The following is a 24,231-nucleotide window of genomic DNA, read 5'->3' on the forward strand; positions in this document are numbered from 1 at the left end:
AGTTTTGAGTCTTCCACAATTGTAAAAATCTTCTGTTAAAAGAGCCATGTGTTTTAATGAGCTGCGTGCACAAATGCATGTGCACACAAAAGTATTTCAGCCAGTTCTACTCACAGGAGGTAAACCAACAGAAACAAAACAGAGTAGGAATTTTTCCCAGGAACATGAAGGATATTTAGAGAAACCATTAGTCACTGTAGCCAGTTCTCACAGCCATAAACTGAGTAATTCACCCAGGCCAAGGTAGTTCCTCAGATTAGACCTCTGAGCACTTGTATGTATTGCTGTACACATTCTAAGTGCTTGCCTTGAACAGTGTAAAGTGAAAAGCTTTTCCAAAGTGTAACAAGTCATAAATGAACTTGGTTCTGGACAGCTGATATACACACCATGTGTGATCCAACTGGTTATTACTACTGATTGCTCAAGAGATCAGCATTAAAACTTGCTGAATTGTTCTTAGATGTCTGTTTTAAGCCTGTTTTGGGACTGAATTTTTCTTAAACACATGGTAGTTTTGTTTGTTGTTACTATTTATTGTATCTGACTTAAAATTATGTCAGCAGGAGACAAAGGCCCATAGAGTGCAGAACTTCTTTCAGAGGAACTCCCTCCTACATGCATTACATCTGAGGTGTAGTTCAAGGTGTGTCAAGTCACCTACACACAGGTGGAGGCCTTTACACTGCATTACAGTGTGTGGAGTTTGGCCTTTTCAGGAGGACCCCATAGGGCATTCTGTCTGTGTGCCTGGATACCTGGATCTCCATATTCCAAACCAGAACAGATGGAAAGCATATTGCTGGTAATTTATGGAAAGATGAAAAGAGATAGCAAGACCTACATTTTTTTTTCTTTATTAAGTTTCAAAAAAAATTTAAATTTTGCTTTGGAAATTTCCTGAGCTTTGCTGCTATTTGGTTGCTCTTGGCTTTAGTGCTTTTTAATATGTTTTTCAAAGGCCTATTTTTCCCCCTTGGTAACACACAGAGTTTGTGGGAGTACCTACAGAGAAAAAAGTAAAATCAAAGATCTTAATTCGTAATGTAACGTTTTAAAATAAATTTGAAAACAAATTGAAAAGCACTAAATGATTAATAAAATGGAGAACTGCCATTTCCTTTTCTTTTTTTTTATTGCTGAGAGTGGTGATAGTATTATTTTTCTTAGCTTTCTGACCTAAGACACAATTTCCTTGTTGTTTTCCTTGAGTTTATATCACTTTGCATAAATATTCCCAGTGAAGTCAATAGATCTCTTTAATGTGTAATAGTAATCTAAAACACTTGCATCAGCAATGCTACCAATGTGATAAATATGCAATAGAATAAATGACTGATTGAATTTATAGAATTATAGAATTGTCTACTGAATAGTAAAAAACCAGCTTGTTAAGGCAGGATACTTTGTTATCTTGTGAGTTACATCCTGTCAAATCACACATAATTTATTTTAAGGAAATAAATGACAAGTTTTATTTAGGTACTGGAAGAAGTTATAGAAGATAGCAACGCTGATTTTTGTAAACTGTAATTGCAAAATTAAATAAGTTCAAAGATAAAAATATATTTGCAGATAGTCTATAATGAAAACGATTATTTTAAAATGCTTGATTACATGTTTTGAAGAGATTACACCTTTGATTAGTGATATCTGATAGAATTTGTAGACTTAGACTTTTGCAAAGCTTCTGACTTGTTAATTTATGTTATTTTAATTTAAAAACAAAGGTGTGGTAAAGTATCTGACAAAGAGATTCAAATCTGAGTGCCTTATTTCAGAAATTACTATAAACAATGATTTGTCACTGAATTAAAGTTGTAGTTGAGTTTCTTAGTAATTGTGCTAGAAATATAGAAATGTGTATGAAATGGGTGGCATTAAAATTTGTCAGAGTCACTATACTGCAGAGCAGTAAACAGTGATGGTAACACAACTAAAGGCAATGTTACACACATACAAGCCAAAGAAATAACTGCAGGGCAAACATAATGAACTCAGAAGCACACTGCAATAACAGTCTGCTTGCATGTGGTAACAGAAGAACCTTTCATCTGCAGCAGATTGTCCCCATCTGGGGGCTTTGTTGGCTGCTGTATCAGTGAAAGCAATTTGAGGGGTACATGGTTTACCAGACTGAGATACTAATAATGCTGAAAGCCAGCATGGAAAGATTACTGTTTAGCTTGACTGGTTTCATGGTTTGATCTTCAATGTTTTCACACAAACTCTTGTGGTAGGAAGAGGGAAGAGAGAAATCTGGGCGAAAGGCTAGGCAGGATTGTGTCTTCAGAGTCTGGATTAAACCAGCAGAAACTGGAAATATATGTTGGACACTAGCCTCAAAATATTCTGGTTATTAAAGAAGGGAAGGAGTTTTTCCCAAAATAATACTGTGCATGTCTTGGTTTTTAAATAGAGTAGGAATACAGACGCAATATTGCCTCTGCATGCTGCCACTTGAAACATAACTGAATCATCACATATGTTGCTCACTTACCATGTCAGAGACCCATAACAAAAAGAAAGTACTGGCTGCAGACGAATGGGGTAGAGGGTGAAGAAAGATAGATAAATTCAGTTAGGAAACTATCTATTGAAACTTTTAAGAAAGAAAGAAGAAATTACCAAAATGGTGAATCTCTAGATATCTTCAAGCCAATGGTAGATACCTTTCTGAGAGTTTTGGGAAATGTTATTCATACTTTAGTTGACTCCGTTTCAGAGTGACCATAGGAAGTTTTGAAGCCTGCAAGTGCACAAGAGTTAGCCAATAGTCCCTTCTGGCCTTACAGTTCTGAGTCTTTGAATTATTGCAGACCAGAATAAGAAACTGATATTTGGCTTAAAGGTAAATTAATATTTCTGAGCCTATTAATATGTGTCTCTAGCACTGATTACAAAACCCGAAGGAAGTGGTTGACTTTTCATCAGTAAAATAGAAAATTATGTTTGTGAAGCTGCATATAGGAAGATGAATAGGATTTCTCTTGAAATTGCACACTTTTGTAGTCTCCTGGCAAGTTCACGGCCTAGGAAGGCATTCACTCTGAAAAGCTGGATTATTTTTAGACCACTAAAGAAGCATCTAGAGAAAAGGATTTAGGTGAAAAGATACTGGTTCAAACGCATAAGTACTTTGTTTAACTGAGTGTAATCCTCATTGATCTAGGCAGTGCTTCTTTCTCCAAAGGAGCAAATAATCAAATATCCAGCATTTTAGGTTTGGGGACATTTCTTTCAATAGCAGTGCTGATTTAAATGAGTCATTTTCTGAATTTATTTCTACCCTATGCCCTCTTTCCAGTTCAGCTGGTGGAATTGTTTATGTGTTTGTTGTGGGAAGGGTCTAAGACTTCACCTGGACTAAAAATAATTACCAACCATAAAATGGGAAAAATTATGGAATATATTGTGGTGAGTTTCCATTAAATGAGCCTGAGAATGCATGTCACATCACTGCAACATCAGGAATGAAATATTTGCTTTTTAAAATGTTTAAGTTTTTCTCAAGGCCTTAAGACCTTCACTGTGCTCTCGTATGTAAATTTACTGGAAACTGATTTATAATCAAATTGTCTTTACTAATGATACCTTAAGTGCTGCATTGAGATTTCCTTTTTCTTGTTGCATTTTCTTTTTACCATGTGTCTCATTCAAGCTGCAATTTTGATCCAACAGAGAGGATTTCAATACCTACTTTTTACTTACAGGATGTCTTCATCCCTGAATTAAATGCCAAGTTTACACTAAACAAAGTTTAGGAAGAATCAAGCATCTCACAATGAGATTCAAAAAAATAGCAAGCTGTGAATAAAGACAAAGACCTAGTCACCCTAGAAAGGGAGGGAGGACATATCTTAAACTGTACCCTTGTCTGCAGGCTTACCCAGCTGTGCTGTCCTGATCCCCCATGTCATTTTTCTCCCTCAGCAAGGTCAACTCCTGCATCCTCACTTCTCCCTTCCTCTAAAGGGGTTAGGTACGAGTGACCTGAGGATTTCAAGATACAAGCTTTGGACCCAATTGGGTCTTTATACTTCCATTTTAATTCAGTCAGTCCCTTTCTGGATTCAAATGACTGTGTTATATGTCTAAACAAGGTTTATTTAACTGGGCAACCTCTAAGTACCTTTTGTGTTCAGGCTCTGCAGAATCTGTTGTACTTGGCTGCTAGCCAGGACTGTGGGCTCTGTGTGAGCAGTTCAGGCTGAGCTGTTGGGATAGATGCATGTCAGAACCCTCCCTATAGAGAATGCTTCCCTTTCTTTGGGATTTGTTCATCAGACCTAAGTGTCATTCAGTCTGAAAATGAGAAAGCAGTAGATTAATAGTAATATCCCCACACTTTGTTATTTATTATCATTTATTTCCGTCTTCAAGACGTTTTAATTGAAGTGTGCATCAGTCTTCCTTGTTCTTGCTTGTGAATAGCCAGGTATGAATCTCTGTAGCTGGTCAAGGTCAGAGTGATGACCTCAGCAGTTGGCAGTACACAAAAAGGTGTTGCCTAGAAGTTCCGGAACCTTGGGTTTTTCATATTGAATGTATGACAAGATTTTAAGAATCCCATATATGTTTGAAATTATATTTTAAAACTATCAACATTGCTTTTCTTAAAGAAGATATACACCTATGCTTTTCTTATAAATACCTTGTGAACAGACTGGCTTCTGTCTTGTTTTCAAACCCTTTTTACTATAAATGGAAATGTATTAAATTCCTTTCCAGTTCAATCACATATGCTTGGCCAGCTCACGGAAATTAGAGCAGTGACAGATCTAGCCAGTCTTCATCATCCTTGATGTTGGGTAGTATATTTTCTGAAGTACTGTCAGGTCTAGTTTGCAAAGGAACCAGCTATCAGGCTTTCAAATCTTCTCTTGGAAGATTATTCTGCAACCCAGTGAATCACACGGTCTGACTTCTGCTGAAGAAAAGGCTCCCCAAAGGAACTCGGCTTCATTTATTTTGGATCTATCCCAAACTAATGGATTATTTGAAGACATGAAATATTTTCCTTTAATGAAATGAATTTCGTAAATTAAAAGTGCAAATGGTCCCCAAATATGTTGGCTTGGAGGCTTCACGCATCCTTTCAGAACATGTTAATTTAGTGTCCTTTTAGGTGTTTGATCAGAAAGACTAGTTTTCTGAAAAATGCAGAAAGATTATTATTTTTATGTTTAATTTTACATTTATTGTTTGTGGGGTATGCCCAGCCACTGCCCTGGAGGGACGTCTGCTGAGATACAGAGATTGCTCAGTCTCCCAGCAGAACTCCCCTGGAAAGGCAACCACTTTGCAGTTACGGCGAGAAGAAGACAAACCCAGAATCCTCAGGGAGACCCTATGCAGATCCTTTGTAGCCCATTGGCCCTTACCCTCTGATACCCACCCCCTGTATCCCTATAAAGCCAGCCCCCTGCTCCAGTGAGGGCAGAGAGAGTCCATCGCTGGCCTCCCCTTCGCCAACTAATAAAGCTGCCTTATGAGGAACAGCCACACGAGCCTCTCGTCTCTCTCCCTGGTCTGGCCTGGAGGCTGCCCTGCAGAGCTGAGCTGGAATCATGAGCTGACAATCACTAAAGAGCTGACAGCTTCTGCACGCGCCCTCCTGGCCAGCAGCTGAGGGAAAACACCGGGCCTCGGGAAGACGATCTCTTTTGGGACCATCTCTCCAGACCAGTCACAGCTTCCTCAGTCAGAGCTACTGACCCCACACCAGCTGTCATAAATTGTTATCTTTAGAACTGCAGTTAACTAATTTAGCAGATATTAAAAATAGTGATTTCCTAGCTCTCTTTTTCTTTGCATAGATATGTAGACGTTTTATATAGGGGAGTAACATAATAAAGAACCTTAAGGGTCTTAACCTCCTTTTGAAACAGGATGTCTTTGGAAACCGAAGATAATGTTCTTATCTCCTTTTATCTCCTTGATTTTGTCACTTTTATGAACAATATAAGGACTATATGGTAGAAGAGGCCATCCTTTAAAAGCTGTAACTTTCCTTCTGTCCTAAGGTTGACATTTTCTATTTAATTTTTTCTATTACTGCAGCTGACTTTTAAAACTCATTTTGCTTGGCATCCCTTATTTTATTGCATTTTATAAAGTGTTAGTGAGCCTAGAATATTTCAAAGTCATCTTTGCCTCTTTAGCTTGTACATGACTTAGCATAATCTTTAGGAAATGGAAAAATTGAGCTTATGACTGTTTTTTGGTTCAGGATTTAGATTATTAATTATTTAAATTTGGAAATGTAAAGCAAAAAATGTTAAAATCTACATTTTAGAATGGGAGGTTAGGTTTTTAGAGTATGGATAGTAGAAGAATTAGTTTCCAAAGTAAAGTTTCCTTCAGAATATTTAAGTTATTTCCCAGTTCAAATAGGCCTTGCATGCTGCTGATCTTCTGCTTCTAAAATTCATCTGATGAAGAAAACAGTTCATCTCTTTAATTGGAATTGCATGATGATCTGGTAGTGTAATAGAATCACTCTGGTAAAGAAAGCATGAGGTCATAATGGAAACACTTTGTCCCATCAAAAAGTAGCAGGTTTTATTCTTCCTTTCATTTGCAAGAAAATAGTCATATGCAATATTCATTACAGGAATGGCTGTTTAGTAACTATTGGTGGTCTTACAAGAGAAGAAAGAAAAGCAAGAGGAAGAAAATTGCATCACATCTGAAGAATGTGTTACCTGATGTCTCTTAGCTGAAATCCCTCGCCAGGTTTAACCTGTTATTTATTTTGAAATTCTAGATCCTTTCTCCTGTATATTCAAGAGTCTACTTATTACTTTTCCTTTGATTAGTAGTGCAACTATGATAGACATCTGTGAACTCCCCTACTTCTGTGAACTAATAGCAGGGCCTGGGTTTTGCGTTTCCAGAATGCTAAGGAGCTTTTCTAAATGTTTGTTGAGGTCAAACTGAGTGGATCAAACCCCTGTCTCTAGTCATCTGATAAAGGTGACCTTCCGGTTGTGTATCTCCAGAAAAAGAAGGGATATGTGCTACATATCCAGTCTTAACTGTTAATGGCAGGGTAAGTGTGAGTTGCCAGCTTCACAGCAGGTGACTAAAGCCATTAAATCTGTCCCTGGTGTTCGTAAATCTAGTCTTCATTTGCCTGACTAGTCCTTCACTAGTCCTGTTGTCCTGTATTAGAAACAGGGAACAGCCTTCATCAGGTTGAATTATCATTCTGTGAGTAAATCATACTTCTAAAGTGCAACTTTACATCAGTTAGGGATGTAGAGGTGCATTCCTCCATCTGGACAGACTGTGCCTCGGGAAATACACCTGGAAGATTTTGCATCTATATTTAACTCTTTGCAGCAGGACCCATGGGGTTCAGTACAAAACATATTCTCTGTTTATTGGCTGGTGTGAAAGATGAGGGTTGCTGGACTTCCAGAAAGAAATGTTGGGAAAGGAAGGATTCCTAAGAATAAGGTTTATCTTGTAGACAGTTTTTATCTTGTGACATATTTTCACTTGCCCTCCTTGCATCTGTGGGACTACAAAGTACTGCGATTTCAAAATTACTTGAATACGGTTTTGGCACAGTGGCAACATGCCCTAGCTTGTAAGTTCAAGAATTTTCATAATACCCCTCTGATACTCTGCTCTTAAAGTGGAAGATCTTCACCTGCTTGGCAGTAATCTGATTCCAGCATGGAAACTGTCATTCCCCCTTTCTCATCCATCCCTGTTCTTTCTGTGTGCCTGCATATCAGCACAGCCAAAATATACTGTTCTATTTGTGGTCACATTTTGCATATAAAGAAAGTTTCACTTTAACAGAAATGAGTGAAGCACAATACCCAAAACTATTTTCTGTGTGATTGTGCATGATGCAATAGATCTGTTCACATACTTGTACTATTTTGTATGTTTTCTAGTTCTCGTTCATAAATGTCTGACTTTTTGACTAGACCTCTTAGCATAAATATCAGCTTATTCACTTCTTTCTTTTTTAATACTAGCATAACTGGTCTACAATGCTTACTAAAAAGGAATCTATGTGTCTGTAAGTTACTAAAACAAACTCCTAACAGCATATTTAAACTTAAATCTGGCTAATGACATGGTAATTCTCTCAAAAATGTTACTCCGCTTATCTCTTAAGATATTGGTTATTATTTAACATAGGTGGTGTCTTTTGCTTGGGTTCCAATAAAAATTGCATAGCAGAGTGTTTGATTCATGTTGTTTGGCTGAGGAAGCTTTTGAAAGTATGTAATTGGTTACCGCTGTTAGGGTGGAATGATTGAATTTTGAGAGGTATATTCCACTGAGTACTTTTTTTTTTCTTGTAGATAAACCTAGTTTGTGTAGACTTCTTGAGAGAAGATAAGCAAATCACTTGCAGACATTTTTATAATTTCCAAAGATATAGTGCAATTTCAATGCTATTCTGTAACTATTTCAAAAAGTCTGGTTTCATCCATGTGGTTCTTCCTTTACTTCCTTTTTGTGGCTGCTTCTGGTATCCTAGAAGCTTGTCATTGCATTTTCTTCTTTGGGTGGCAGTGGCACACTTCTTTAGAGACAAGCTGTATTGAGTTGCGGTTCCAGAACTGCACAAGACAGAAATGCTTTTGTGCATCAACAGACCTCTACATTTGTCATTGCTGATGGTGAGGCCCATATAGGGCCAGTTATAGGTCAAACATGTTTCATTGACTTCACTGGGATTAGGACTGAATTTTAATTGGCTGAACAGGGAAAGAATAATCACATATTACTTACCTTGGTTAAGTCTAAAGTGCTGCTGGTTTTGAAAAGTATAAATAGTATCAACTTTTTTTGGTAATGCAAAAGATACCACTGATGAAATCAAAGCATTGCTTACATTATATGAGGCAGATATAAAATGCACATATACTTCACAAAGAGGATATTCTCCACCTAAAATGGTATCTTGTTATTTAAATGTCATTTGAAGTGCTCTTATTAATGTGCAATATAGTTTTGAACGAGTACCAAAAGTATGTTACATCCTTCTTATATGTTTATCAAATCTCATGACTAACCAGTTTATATATGCATGGGTAGAAATAATCAAAAGGACAATCAAGCAAAAAGCATCTGCCTTCTGAAAGATAATCTGTGTCTTCTTTTTAAGAAAAGCTGCTGATCATAGTAAGACTCTGAGGAGTCATAGGAGTAAAGTAAAAGAAAGCCATGTAAAAGGATTTTTAAGTGATTAAGGGCCTTTCAGCATTAGTCTTATACTTGCTGAGGAAATCAACTTCTATGCATTAAAATCATAAGTAAAAAATTGCATCAAAAAGCATTGCCAGAGGAAACAGTTAAACCAGAGTTTTGATCAGATGGTAGAATATAGTTTGGAATATGGAGATCTATTTTAATCTCATATATAATTTCTTCTAAAATGTCCATCTCTTTCTGATAATGGTCACATCTATGAATCCTCAGACTCATTTGCAAGTGTAATGTACTGATTCTCTCTCTCATCAATATAATGAAACAAACAGTATTGTCCTCATTTTACAGACAATGATGCTGACTTGAAACAAGAGAGAGGAGATTTCAGAAGGGACAAGTTCACATGAGGCACATTAGAATATTTCTTCCTAAAGGGAAAGCAAACATTTGTCCAGACTCTGGACACAATTCTGCCTTCTTTTGGCTCCCTGGGCACGTAAAGAGAACTGGTAGCAACAAGGAGACTGCTTTACTTTACTAGACCAACCAGTTCTTGTAGCTTCAAGCATGGTAGGACAAAAATAGTTTAAAGCTGCTCTTTCTTCTCAGCTGGGGTGAGTTGCGCTTGGTGCGCATAATATGGAGACCAGTATCTGCTTGGCACAGCCAAGAGTACAGCTCAGGAGTTCCTGGCTCCCTAGATTGGGCTCAGAACACTACACAAGCCAATTCTAAAGCTACTTGCTCTTGTAAAACTTTATTGTGCCAAATCTTCATTTGATAAAAATTATAGAAACAGATCTGTGGAGCAATTTACCGAAGCTGAATCTGAAATGAAATTGCAGCGGTGAGGCATTTGCTCAGGAAATTTATACCATGGAGCTGCCCTGGTTTTCAAACACAACATCTAACAAGAGGAAGATAGCCATGTTTACTTGTGAGCTGTGGCCTCTTTCCTCTATCTGACATTATTTATTCATGTCAGATATTGGCATCTCTGCTCTTCTGGTCACCTGAAAAAATTACAGGTAAAAGAGGCATTATTAAAATTTAAATAAACACATAGTTTCAAAAGATCTGTTGGTGCTCCCAGTAATCAAAATTATACTGGATTCTTCTTTGCAGTCCAATAAAAGAGAGGCTTTTTCCTGGCATTACTACTTACTTTTTTACTACTTTTGTACTGTGCTTTGAAAGAAATAAGAAATTGTGAGGTTTTTTCCCCAAATGAATAATTACATTGAATTGTTCATACTGCCTTTTGTTTAACTTTATTCCTAAGTAAAGGTTGAGATACTTTCCAGTATTGCTAATCTAGTTTGCTACCACTAACATGGGAATGCCTGATATTTTTCCATTTGCAATGTAGTACACACCAGAAGATTTTATCGAATATGACTATGAGTATGGGGATGCAGATTATAAAGAAACTGATTCTGTAACAGAGGGACTCCCACTGTTTGAAGAGACAGTAGCACAAACAGAGGTAACAGAATCTGATCTGTTTGTTGTGTGGTGTCCAGCTGTCCCCTACCATATGGTTTGTCAATTTGTGCCTTCTGTATATAAACTTAATGCTTTCCTCTCACTCATTTCTTTACTTTGTAGCTGTAACCCTTGCTTTCAGTTAGAGATGGAAGGTCTCACGGCTGACAGCATTCATCTTGCATTTGGTTACCATTCTTTCATTCACCCTTTCTCATATTTCTTTTCATTTTATTTATGTTTTCCCATTCCATCTTTCATAACGTTTGCAGAAAAAGAAAGCCATGGTCAAAAAGAAGAAGAGGACAGTGGCCGCTAGCTCAAAGGACAAACCTCAAAAGGCCACAACAAAAAAATCTGAAAAATATGCATCCAAGAAGAAGAAAAGTTATCAAGCAGCAGCAAAAGGCAAACTAGGGGTAAAGGTAGCCAAGAAATAATCAAGATCTTTCCCAGACCAAGACTGGAAGATCTTTGATAATAAGAAAAAAATTTACCTAACCCCACTAGATGAATACATCTGGCTAATACCATAACCTGAATAACAGCAAAACCTCTTGAATTTTTCATATGGGATTTTTTTTAATAATGTCCTTTTTTTTCTCATATTAGGCCAACGTTATTGATGGATTTCAAGATTATAGCATAGCTGAAAATGACTATGGACCCCAGACAGAAGCTCCCTCCAGAACTACTGAAGCAAATGAGGTAGTAAGAAGTCTCAAGAAAATACTTGTCCCACCAGCTGTCAGTCATTAAAAAAGTACAAATGCATTTTAAAAGGATGGATTTCTATGTCCAAGTTACAAACTCTACCAGCACTTAATGTGATTTTATGCTTTCTCAGCCAATATAAGAAGCTACAGTTTTCTTGGGCAGAACTCGCATTAATTCTGTAGAGATCTGCTGAATCTTCACTCTGCAGAGTGCGTGATTCTGGAAATAATTCAGTGATACACGGTGTGGGAACGTAGTTTTGCTGCTTTCAGTGTGGATGTGAATGGAGCTATGTCTAGCATAAACTAGGTTAGCTATTAGACATAGTCCCCCTAATAGGAAGTGGAGTCTCTAATTTTTCCTGTAATTTTTAAGATGCAGCATAAAAAGAACCTAACACAAGACAAAGCATGGCTACCACCATAGCAGCATATGGAAGCTGAGTCAGAAACCTTTGTTTTCTTTTCATAGTTCTTCAGCTACCAAAACCAAATTATTTGATTTTTACTTGTTCTATTCAAAAGAAACATTATATTTTGAACTGTCGAAAAAGATAAAATTATTATTTTGACTTATGTCAGAAAACACATTTCTAGAAAGCCACAATAACCGGTCTAAACATTATTTTGTTAAAATTACTGCACCTAAGACAGTGCTGCATTAATATGTTTGCATATTAATTAATGCTAGTGTTAGAAAAATGATGGCAGATTTTAAGAAATATCGTTCTCATTTTTCTTTTACCTTTTCCTTTCATAATTAAGATTGTTGCTTAAAAGATGTACAAAACTCCCCCTCTCCCCTTCCCCTGAATATTTGAAAAGAGAAAGAGAGTCCCCATTTGTTCTATGGTTTTTCTCCTATGTATCTTAGAAAGTGAAGGTGAATTAAGGTATGTTTTACTCATTTTGCTGTAAAGCATTCTTACATTCAGTCTCGTGTTTGCTTCTCACAAGTTGATCAACAGATGTATCTAAATTATTCAGTTTCCTGGGCAATTTTAAGCTGATTGTACAATAGTAGAGGTGCAATGAGGTAGATTCAAAGTGCTAAATGCTCTCCTTGGTGACAGCATTGCTTCATAAAGGTAAAATTTGGCTTAGAATTGGTTCAGATCTGTGTTTATTCCAGCTGTAAGGCAAAGTCATACTCCTGTAACTAATGGAATTTGGCAATTGTTAAATCAGAATCTGGCCTTCTATTTTAACTGCAATATATTTCAGTATCGTTATTAGATCAAGATTTTTTAATTACACTGGATGTTGATTAGCTTCTGAATATTTTCAAGATCATACTACTTCATATTGTCTGATCATTTAGAACATCATTTTGTATTAGCAGTATCTGAACTTCTATTTCTTTCAAAATTACCCTGTCAAAAGACCTCTGTAATAGAATAAAGCAATCATCCTTTATTTCACAAATGGTTTTGTACATCTCAAATATAGCATTCTTTTAAACTGCTTTAGTGCTTTTAAGTTGTTTGCTTGGTTTGACAGCTTACATGCTTTAAGATGAAAGCTTAGATTTCAGAAATATTAAAATTGATCTGAATTGTACTGGAAATTTGACTCAGACAAAAAATACGTGAATTACCATGACACAGACGAGTCATGGCTTTTACTGATAAATAAACTTCAAAATCATTAACAAGAGAAAAGAAGTTTAGCTCAGCATTGGTATTTATAGACAGAAAATAATGAAAAAGGCTGGGCTTAACTAAAGTGATGCTTGCACCTCCTCCACATTGCTGTTGTAAAAAGATCTGAACTTATTCACTGCTTATTGCATATGTTCATTCATGAATGCTTGTAAGAGTGAAACCAAGCAGCGAAATTCAGCTATATTTGGCACTAAAGTAACATTACGCAAGCAGTACACATAATACTGGATATATTGAACTCAGTGGTTTTGGAAATAAAAACCAAAGCATATGAAAACATTACTTCTTTGTACTACTTATACAAAGATCTTTTAATTACTCTGAAAGGCTGAACTTCCATTCCTTCAGACTCTAATTAAAAGACAATATGCTGTAGTTCTACTGTTCTTTCTTCTTTTGACAAGTCATCATGGTGGATCAGCGTATGCTTACATTGCTTTACTAACAATAACCCACATATTCCTCCTATTCCCAAATCTTTGCTACTGATACGAATAGCAAAATCCTGTTGAAGAAGTATTTGCTGAAGAATACATAACTGGAGAGGATTATGATAAAAAAACTGAGGCAACTGAATATGGAAGCAGAGGAGTAGACCCCAGTGAATCTGATCTGCTGGTAGATGGAGATTTAGGAGAATATGATTTTTATGAATATAAAGAATATGAAGACAAACCAACTGATTCCACTAATGAGGAGTTTGGTCCAGGTGTTCCTGCAGAGACCGATATCACAGAAACAAGCGTAAGTGGACTGGAGGCATAATGCAGATTAATTTAATTTAGTAATTCTTTTATAATTACACAGTCTCAGAACTGCACATACCTTGATCCAGAGTTCCTTGTACATATTAGATATGTTCTTATTTCTGATAGCCTTTGGATCAAGGCCATCCTCTTTTTTTAGTAATCTTGAACTTTTTATCTTTATTAAATGTAAGATTTTTTGTCTCATTTGCTGAAGGGAGTAAGGGAGGGCTGAAGATGGGAGGTAAAGGAAAGAGGAGGTGGAATTAAAAAATAAATGTTAAAATGAACAGTTTTAAAAATCTTTCTAAACTAGAGCTAAAGCTGGAAAGAACATAAGTTCTAATGCAGGTACAAGTGCTGTAATTAATATTTTTATATGGTTACCTTAAGAAATTGATATGCGTATAAGTGTCTAGAATCCCATGGCTTTTGCTGCTTTCCAAGAAGAAAATTCATAAGTGGGAAAGATAAGGCCTGAAGCCTTTCTTGAAAATAAGCTTAGTTAATGGTGACAGATTTATGGTCTTGCAGAAGTGATTTAACAGCTCAGTTTATATAAAGAAAGATAGGATGACATGGTGGATCCTGTGAATCATGCTCTTCATTCTGAGTTTTATAGCTCTCTTTCCCTCTAACTTAATCACAGGCTAAACAGCAAGGTTTAAACTTTCCTTTAGTTGTGCCATGGTCCTTGTTTACCAGTTTATCAGCTGCAGAAGCTGCAAAGAAAACTAATATGGCTAAGACTGGAAGGAAAAAAAATCCCATTTGGATTTTTTAGTTAGGAAGACCTTGAATATAGTAGAAAAAGAGAATTTTGTTTGCACGATTTGCTCAGTCTTATCTTTATTTTCTCCTCACAAAGTCAAAACTTCAGTTTACAAAGGATCCAAGAAATAACAGCAAATGCTGTGAGGTTGCTTTTCCCTGCCAACCTTGAAACCCATCCTTCTGTATTTCATTTACTGCTCCTTTCTAAACCCTGTTGGGGTCATTGTATTTTTTAATGATCTTTATCTGTGCCATGTGATACAAGTGTACTCTTTTCCTTCTAGCCCAGATGGGGACACTGTGGCAGAATGACACAGAAAAGGTCGGATTATCCGTGAAGCAAAGAGCCCATAAGGCACCATTTGTGCCTGCATTAAGCAAATGGCTGTGTAGACTCTATCCCCTGGTGTAAATTTCAACTTAAAATGCCTTGATACAAAGCTGAAGGAGTCAGGAATCTTGAATTAGAACACAGGCTCTGGTCTGTGCAAGCTTATTACAGTTCTCATCTGCTGAACCAGAGATATGTCATTTTTCCTTTGACATGTGGATGTATTTAGAATAGCTGAAGTTCTACCTATGATAAAAAAAGCAAGATGAGAAATACTCAATATCTGGGAACTTTCAAAAAGGGGAAATATTTCCAAAGATGGAGACCCTGATGTAATTTTTTTACTAGTAATTTATATTAATGTAATAAAACATGATTGTCTATACCTCTTGCTAGTTGATTTTTATGAACTACCAATGGGTTTATGAACATCATTACTAGTGAGATCTGTGCCTTTATAAATCAATGCAAAATGCACAGTCCATGAATCTAAGTCTCTGTTTTTCCATTCCGAAATATTTCATATTGAAATACTGTAACATTATCCTTACTGTTCTTACTAATCCCCAGCTATTTTAGAGTAAATGTTGAATCACTCTACTGAAATAATAAAAAAAAAGCATTTCAAATTTTAAACTGATCAGAACTGAATTTCTAGTGGATATGTTAGCAATGAAGAGAGGTACTTCTGAAGAAAAATACAATATCTCATGGTTTGAAAAAAGAATCAGGTTTGTTTTTCTTTGTTTGAAACTTGAATCTGTTTCTTCCATTAGTATGTGTTATTGACATACTGTTTTAGGTACTTCTGCTACCTTAATCCTGAACCCAAAACTTCCTGTTGAGCTGGTCCTCAAAGAACTTGGCAGTTGATGCTAATTCATGTAGGGAGGAGGCATAATTGGTTATCCATGAAATATTCTGTAGTGTTCACAGTGGCACTTAGCTCCCTTCTCATTTATGCCATGAAATCACAGACCCTTCTCAGATTGCTTTACATGTTGTGGATGTCTAGTGAATGAAATTAGGAGTTTGAAAGGTACTGTCCATATTGGACCAAAGGATCTTTCTTTCCATCTTACTGTAGGCTGCTAAATTCGTAAACCCATGGAGAATAATTGTTAACTGCCAAGAAGATTTCCAATCAAATAAGAAAAGAAACAATGTTGTGACTTGCACACGGAAGTTTAAGATTCTAATACCAAAGTCCTAATGTAAAGCATGGGATACACACTCATGGGATGCACATCTCATTCAAAAAGTGCAAATTAACAATATCCAATAATTGAGAAAGCGTGCATACAGTTTTTGCATTTTCATTTCTCATGTATTAAATATTTTTGATTTATATGATTTGTACCTGTGATGTATTTTTTATAGCACAGGCCAATTCCAGCTTTAGCTTTCAGTTACAGGTTGCTGCAATTCTTTATTGAACCAGGTCCTTAGACCTTATACTTATTTCCATTTTTGGCGTTGTTTTTACTGGCCAGGTGACAGGACATGGAGCTTATGGAGAAAAAGGCCAAAAGGGAGAACCAGCTGTGATTGAACCTGTAAGTACAAATGCCAGGAAGTTTTTCTGTAGTACTGTATAACATCTACCCACTGTTAATGCATCATTATCAAACACTGTTGTTCATGATAGGATGACAGCATCCACATTGTCCATGATCTCTGAAACAGTCCCTGTAATGTGGATGGTATAAAGTGATTACCAACAGCGGTCTGTTCCAGCTACTCCTTCGGTTACACGAAGGACGAACCACATATTCCTTAAAAAAGGAGAATCTTCTTGTGCAGAGGAAAACAGAGCATTGATCTGATCTTCAGGCCATCTAGTAACTACACCTTGGACAGATCTACCCAGATAACTTTCAGCTTAGGCACAGGTAATACTGTCACTACAGGTTTCATCAAGGGCAGGGAAGTCTTCCTCACCGTTAATGTCACGCAACAATTCAGATTCTCATTCTAGTTACTGTAGAGAGAAGATTCCTGGAAAAGTTTATCAAAACACTAAGAAATGTTCAGTAGTTCAGCTAAAAAGATTTTTTATGTTTTTCTACAAAATAATGAATTTAATGTTGTCTTTCATCCACCCCTAGGGTATGCTCATTGAAGGACCACCGGGACCAAGAGGACCTGCTGTAAGTAGATTAATCACAATTTCCTTTATTGCATTTGATGTATCCACTGTGCTTTTCTATTTATGAGTTAACACAATGTTGGTCTTATTATGGTTCTCAAATGTATATCAGACTTAGCAGTTTTAGAAGGGAATAGAAAAGAACCATCTCTAGCCTTTTCAGTGACAGCATACTACAAGCTGAGGGCACATGAAAATCAAAGTTTTGAATGTTGACTATAAATCTTTGTAAAAAAACCAATATGCTGCCTAATAAATTATTTTATCCAAATATGTGCTCATCATAACTTTCCAGAGAAAAAATAGTTCAGAAGTCTGCAAGCAGTCAGCATAATTATGTCATTCTTTTTCTATAGGGTCTTACAGGTCCCCCAGGTCTACAAGGTCCTGTTGGTCCTCCAGGTGACCCTGGTGAAAGGGTAAGTCAACAAACAGATTATCCCATGCATTCATGAGATACCTTGCACTAATTGCTAGAAGGGTGAGGTAGATCCTGATCTGAAATAGATCCACATAAGTTAGAAACATCAGTAGAACTGAGGCTGATTCATTCAGCTAAGCAAATCAACTGAGAATCTGGACAAACATTTTTTAGGGGTAGAAATATGTGCTGTAAATACACGAAGATGTTCTCATTTGTTTGTCTTTTTCTGTTTTGATGTGTTTTGAAATATACTAAAGTAATAGATACAAACATTTCATATGAATTTGATTGAATTTTTAAAAAATCAATATGGCCTCAGTTATGTACAAATATAGAGAAAAACAAGCTTTGCAGAATCAAAACGTGGGAATATTGAAAGTGATGGACAATATTAGATTGTCTTGGAAGGATTTATTGGCCATATTAAATAATATATGGCTTGACAAACCTATCCAGTCATGAAACTAGTTAAAATTTAGGCTGTTGTTTTAGTCTTCACATTCTTGTAAGCCTTTTCTTACTGCCACCACCAACACAATTTTAAAACAGCCTAAACATACTTATTTGAGGAAAATATGCTACTGAAAGACTTTCCTGTGTTTTGTGAGAGATAATTTACTGATGAATCCAGCATGTTCATGCTGTATTTATGTATACATGATGTTGAGAAGATGCTATCACTTCACTGTATAATGAGATAATATTAAAATCCCAACAATGCTTTATTTTGCTAGTAAGTCAGCATCCACACTTCTTTCATATTTCTGTCCTGTAGATTAACTAAATATTCCAGAATTTGAAGTTATAAAATGGGAATTTTAACACACAGTAATGGAATAACTACCAACAGTACTTAGAGTTGCAACTGGCTGCTTACTGAATTCATCATAAGGAAATTCTTGACTGAGCACGTCATGTGCCGGTCATGGACCAGACATGACACAAATATATAATTGCAGCAATTAGGCTGGAAGGAGAATGGATTGAGAGCAGCCCTGCAGAGAAGGACTTGGGGGTGTTGGTGGACAAGAAGCTTGACATGACCCAGTAACATACACTTGCAGCCAACCGTATCCTGGCTGCATGAAAGAAGCGTGACCAGCAAGTCAAGGGAGATGGTTCTGCCCCTCTGCCACTCTTGTGTGCCTCTTCTATGAAGACAGGCTGAGCTGGGGGGGAAGGCTGTAAGAAAGGTGGAGAGAGACTTTTTACAAGGGCCCATAGTGATAGGACTAGGAGGAAGGTTTTTAAATGGAAAGAGAGCAGGTTTAGATTAAATATTGGGAAGAAATTCCTTATGCTGACAGTGGTGAGGCCCTGTAACAGGCTGCCCAGATGGCTGCACCATCCTGGAAGTGTTCAAGGCAGGGTTGGATGGGGCTTTGAGCTACCTGCTCTAGTGAAGGGTGTCCCTGCCCAGGGCAGGGAGGTTGAAACTAGATCTTTAAGGTCTTTTCCAAGCTATTCTGTGTGTAAATTTATGTAAGTGACTCAAAAGGTTTATCTTACATAACTATCTTTTTGTTCTCATCTTTTTTCTCTCACGTCTTTTTTCTCTTAGGGTCCACCTGGTCGCCCTGGTCTTCCTGGTGCTGATGGTTTAGCAGGTCCCCCAGGTACCATGCTAATGTTGCCGGTAAGTTATGGTTATAGGGTAAGCAGCCTATGAAAAGTGCAAGTGTCCTTCAAGAAATGTATAGGTATTTTCTTTTTTCATCCAATTTTGTCTGTGGAATGAGAGAAGGATATAACATTTCTTTTATGGTGTAAGCATTTGAAATTCATTTATATGGTGCCTTCTTTTTTCCTAAAAAAACCCATATGCTTTAGCTCCTGCATGGCTGCCATATTGGAACCTACATTAATGAATGACAGACACTGAAAACCACCTTATATTTTTAACAGTAACTATATTTTGCTACTATATGTCCTAAACAACGAGTTTACTGTTGTACAGAGGGCCCGTGCTCCCAACAGGCTTGTGCGCTTTCAAGTCTCATTGACATGGAGATTTTTAAGTATTCCATGCTTAAAATTGGACTTCAGTGTCCTCTTTGAAGAGTCAGTGCATCCTTTGAATAGAAATATATGCACATAGCCAGCTCTGCTCCCACTGGAGTCAAAGCAAAACACCATCTGTTTTAGCAGGTGGAGGAACAAGCCCAAAGCTGTTAAAGTATCTTGTAGCACTGGGATACGAAGAGAGCTGTGTGCTTGGAATTAATTATTCCTAACTGTGTGTACGGATGCAAAAGATCCATGTCAACTCTGGGCATGAGCAAACTGGACAAACTGCTGTGGGCAGTGCAAGATTCATGGCCCTGACACCCAGAGTGCCAATGCCATACCTTTGCAAAGCTGCGTTTCTTGTTGCAGCCTAGCATTTCTGCAGCGTTGCAAAGCCTTTGCCAGCAGCTTCATGAGCAATAACAGTCCAGGAGCACAGGAATGAGCACTTAAATTTTTATTTTGTAACTTATTTTGAAATTGTCAGAAATTACAGAAAACTGTTTTATTTTAGATATCAAACATTTTTCAAATTTGTGTCTGCCTTGAATTAAATTGCTTTTTTAATGTGGGTAGCTACCAATGTATAGAGAATTAATGAATTTTGGTACATATTTTTATTGAAATTTTTCAGGCAATCAAAGTGTATTTTTGGCCTCCTTTTTAAATAAACAAGCGAACAAATGGAAATCAAAATTCTATGAAATCAGGAAAATATTTGCTCATAAGGGATTAAATTTAGACTTCAGTTCTAAACTATCACCAATTTCTTAATACTTGTGTTGGATCCTGTGGCCTCCATGCAGCCATCTTCTGAAGTTAGTGGAATGAACTAAAGACTCTGACCTTGTGTCTTTGAAGTGGTTTGCACTGTTGCAGCAAGTAAGAAGTATGATTTAGATTTGATAAATTCTAAATCCTTTCCTTGTTTTGATACTTGCAGTTCCGCTTTGGTGGAGATGGTGAGAAGGGCCCAACAATCTCCGCGCAGGAAGCTCAAGCACAAGCTATTCTTCAGCAAGCTAGGGTGAGCATAAGGAGCCAAAACCTAATTTGTTTTCAGTTCTGCAGGATGTGAAGTCAAAGATGTGGGGTATTTGCTAACACATTCATAAAGTATGTTAGTATAGAATATGTATGCTGGCTGGCAGCTTTTTCTTGACACCTCTTGTTCTGCTTGTTTGTTTCCTCAGATTGCTATGAGAGGTCCACCTGGTCCTATGGGACTCACTGGAAGACCAGGTCCTGTGGTATGTAGACAAAACAGGGGCACACGTTTAAGAACATGTTAATGTAGCCCATGGATCTCATTCTGGCCCTGCCTACATATCTGTATTTATGCTTATTTTGTATTATTTGAAATTAATATTGTATAATTAAAGCTATAGTTTGTATTCTTATTCAAGGTCTGCAATGTAACCTAAATACTAAATGAGCTTTTATTGTAGATTTTGTGATGTTTGGATAGAGTATACTGGTGGACTTACAAAATTAGTGAATAGTTTTACATAAATAATTAAATATGCCTCTACAGTCAATCGTCTCTGTAATACTACTAATACAATTTCTTGTAGTAAATAGGAAACTCTAAAGAAAGATTCTAAAGCAAGGCTGTGCAGAATCACCTTCGCTCAGTATTTAAGCTGAATCTGAAAAGTTTTTAAGAGGCATTCCTATAAGCAATTAAGAGCCACAGATTTCTAAAACAATTCTATTTTTTTATTTCACTCCTGAATTTGACTCAACTGCTAACACCAAATGATCTGCAAATGGCCGTGTGGATGTTAAAATATCTTAGTATTTATACGGAGTGTGTACACTTGTATTTTTAAGCAGATCCATACAAGAGCAATTCTTTTCTAGAGTAATTCTTTCAAAGTAAATAGTTGCTACCAAGCAGAGAATCTGGCTCACAGACTCCTGATTCATCACAATTAGGTATGCAATACTTACAAAGAGCCAGATATATTTGGTTTATTTAACAAACTCACACACTATTTTCAGCAGTGTATTTAATTCAAGTGACCTGCAGGATAACATTGAGTCTATACAGACAAAACTGTGGAACTGCTGTAAGCAGAGAGTGTTTTGTAAAGACTGGTACCATACTGACAGTGGGTTGTATACCTTTAGCAGAGGTACAACCTGGCTTCGTACTCGTGCTTTTGTGTTTTAAAAGCCTTCATGTAATCCTGTATGCAAAGTTCAACAAATTAATAATATTAATAGTTGTTTTGCTTCTAAACCACCAGGAGGCTCTAGAAATCCAACTCTTTGATCTAGAAACATTTTTCACCTACAGTTCCAAAAGCAAGTTTCTTGGTCTGTAAATTGTTTTTCTGAGCAGCTTCTTTTAAGAATGAAAAAGTTGGAGCTTTTGCTCTTTATATGAATTTTATTTTTTTTAAGAGTTTAAAAACTCTTTATGTTAATTTTAAATTTTTTTAAATTTTATTTTATTAATTAGTAGCCAATAAGATACATTAGTAACATATTAGTTACTAAAACTCAAACATAGCAGTGTCAAAGCCCCAGTCTAGCATTAGGTTAGTCTGCGGTTCACATTCTTAGTTAACATAGCACAAAAAATAAATGTCTGCCTACAGATATTAAATGTAATCAATTATATTAATTAAAGGAGAGCTTACATCAGAGAAACCCCAAGAGAAAGTCACCACCTACCAAAATCAATCTTCTCTCCATTGCCAGTACCAGTTTGGGATCTGATTTTCAGTTTGCTTAGGACTTGAATCAATACCTGCAAGGTCAGTGGGGATCTTTCCACTCCAAGATGTGAGACTCAGCACTAAACCAAGCCATTAGATTACTTCTTTCTTCCAATGTTGTCACAGAAGGATTATCCATTTTTAAAGGTCTTCAACATTTGCTTCATATTAAATACATACATTGGGTCACAACCTGCTTCAAAGGTCAAAAATGCAACTATTCTTTTGCACACAGTAACAAACTCCTGTATCATCTTTCCCTGGGACTGTATTCTATGTGTGCATGCCAAGACTTTTTTGGCTTATTTTGTCTGTCTTTGTGAGACCACTAACTTACTTTCACTAGTTCTGCCCCTGATTCCATGCACAGTATGGATGAATATCTGGTTTAGGTCTGTTTATGATTAAAATTTACTCTTAAAATCTATGTCTTCATTTCATAATAATACAGAGATGTAGTTAAATAGATTCGCCACTTCTTGTGGGCCAGATGCACAAAGGACTTAATTAAAACATCACTGAGGTTCATTACAAGATTAGACAGGGTATTTTTCATTGACTGTAGTGATCTTCGGATTGAACTCTGAGACTGTTATTTTCTATAAAACACAGAAATAAAGGTAAATAAGACAGGCCTTCATCCCTGTTTTATTCCCTGCAATTGATGCACTTCTGATTGCACTACTTATGTGCTCATACTTAGCTCTCAAATACTAATATAGAACAAAGAGTTACCTTTGTTCGCATTCAAATCCATGGGAGTTTTCTTTGGTAGGAGAAGTATTTCTGCCCAGTGTTTAGACACTGATCCATCAAGGTGTATCTGTAGATACAAATGGTGATTTCGCACATTCTGATGAATAGAGGATTATTTGTTATTTCTCCCTGTAATTCATGTATGGAAATAGAAAGTAACAAATTTAAAGAGGCTTTTGTTTACTTGAACAATATATGTTGGTTTTTTTTCATCAAGGGTGGACCTGGAGCAGCAGGTGCTAAGGGTGAAAGTGGTGAACCAGGTCCCCAGGTACAATAATATTCCCTGTTATGTCTGAGCATGTTTTATCTTTAAGAAAATGTATTCATATCAATTAGAAGAAATCAATCAATTATATGCTTCCTGCATGCAATTGAAGAAAAATATCCTTCATGATACTATCTTATAAATTCAATTGCTTGATCAATATTAAAATCATAGTTAAAATCAATAGTTTGATTGTTCATTCTGAAATATGAAAGTAACAGTATTTGTATAACGAAGAACAATTATCACATGCAGAGTGTCCTCACTTGAAAACCTGTTTTAAAATTGTCACTTCAGGCTCTTTTTTCTGTGCAATAATCTTATGTTAGTCTGCAACTGGATGACCTTGGGCTCTGAACTTATCAGATCTCATTAGGTGAGGGAGGTTGAATTTAGTTGGTATTTAAACAGGCTATTTTCAAGAAAGATGTGACATACCAGGAATAAGTCTTTAGGAATCAGTGCATGCTTTGCTTCTCAGCTTACTATTATATAGACTTCTCCGCAGTGATGTCAAAGAGCACTGAAACACATGGAAATCTTTCAGCTTAAACCTAAAAGCAATAAGGAGATTGTGGAAGAAATCATGAAAGAAGTATCCAGAACAACGATTTTGCCATATCTCAAGTAGTATCATGGATTTGATACATGACTAAGTGCCTGTCTTAAAACTGTACATGGATACTTACAGTAGAAAAATAAAACAATAAAAAAAGAAAAGAAAAAAGCATTCTGAACAGCTGGTCAGTCTTTCAGTTTGCTTACTTACATTTTTAATGTTTTTTCTTTTCCTACACAATATTTTTGGATGGCTTGTCCTTACTATTGCTTTTTTTCACCTGAAAATGCATTTGGATGGGGGATGAGAAAATTTCCACAATCACACCCATACAGTCTTCAGTGAACATTACATATGTTTGGAAACTGGAATGTTTTTTCCGTCTGGGGTAATTTGGTCTCTCTCTAGTTAAACTCGTGTTGTGTAAAGCTGAGACAGCATGT

At 36.5% G+C, this 24,231-nt stretch overlaps 1 protein-coding gene across 3 annotated transcripts in view; it reads left to right on the forward strand.

Moving 5' to 3' along the window:
* Window positions 1–24,231, forward strand: part of COL11A1 (collagen type XI alpha 1 chain) — a 133,052-nt gene that overhangs the window by 35,904 nt on the left and 72,917 nt on the right. The window contains exons 6-16 of one of the 3 annotated variants that reach the window (XM_032117963.1): window positions 10,553–10,669; window positions 10,941–11,093; window positions 11,281–11,376; window positions 13,547–13,792; window positions 16,393–16,455; window positions 17,008–17,049; window positions 17,405–17,467; window positions 19,034–19,108; window positions 20,423–20,506; window positions 20,673–20,729; window positions 23,179–23,232. In XM_032117963.1, coding sequence (XP_031973854.1) covers window positions 10,553–10,669; window positions 10,941–11,093; window positions 11,281–11,376; window positions 13,547–13,792; window positions 16,393–16,455; window positions 17,008–17,049; window positions 17,405–17,467; window positions 19,034–19,108; window positions 20,423–20,506; window positions 20,673–20,729; window positions 23,179–23,232 — 1,050 coding nt within the window. The remainder of the gene's footprint in view (window positions 1–10,552; window positions 10,670–10,940; window positions 11,094–11,280; window positions 11,377–13,546; window positions 13,793–16,392; window positions 16,456–17,007; window positions 17,050–17,404; window positions 17,468–19,033; window positions 19,109–20,422; window positions 20,507–20,672; window positions 20,730–23,178; window positions 23,233–24,231) is intronic. The other 2 variants (XM_032117961.1, XM_032117962.1) reach the window with 2 other exon arrangements.

The sequence above is a fragment of the Corvus moneduloides genome, chromosome 9, assembly GCF_009650955.1.
Source record: "Corvus moneduloides isolate bCorMon1 chromosome 9, bCorMon1.pri, whole genome shotgun sequence".
Classification (NCBI taxonomy): Eukaryota; Metazoa; Chordata; class Aves; order Passeriformes; family Corvidae; genus Corvus; species Corvus moneduloides.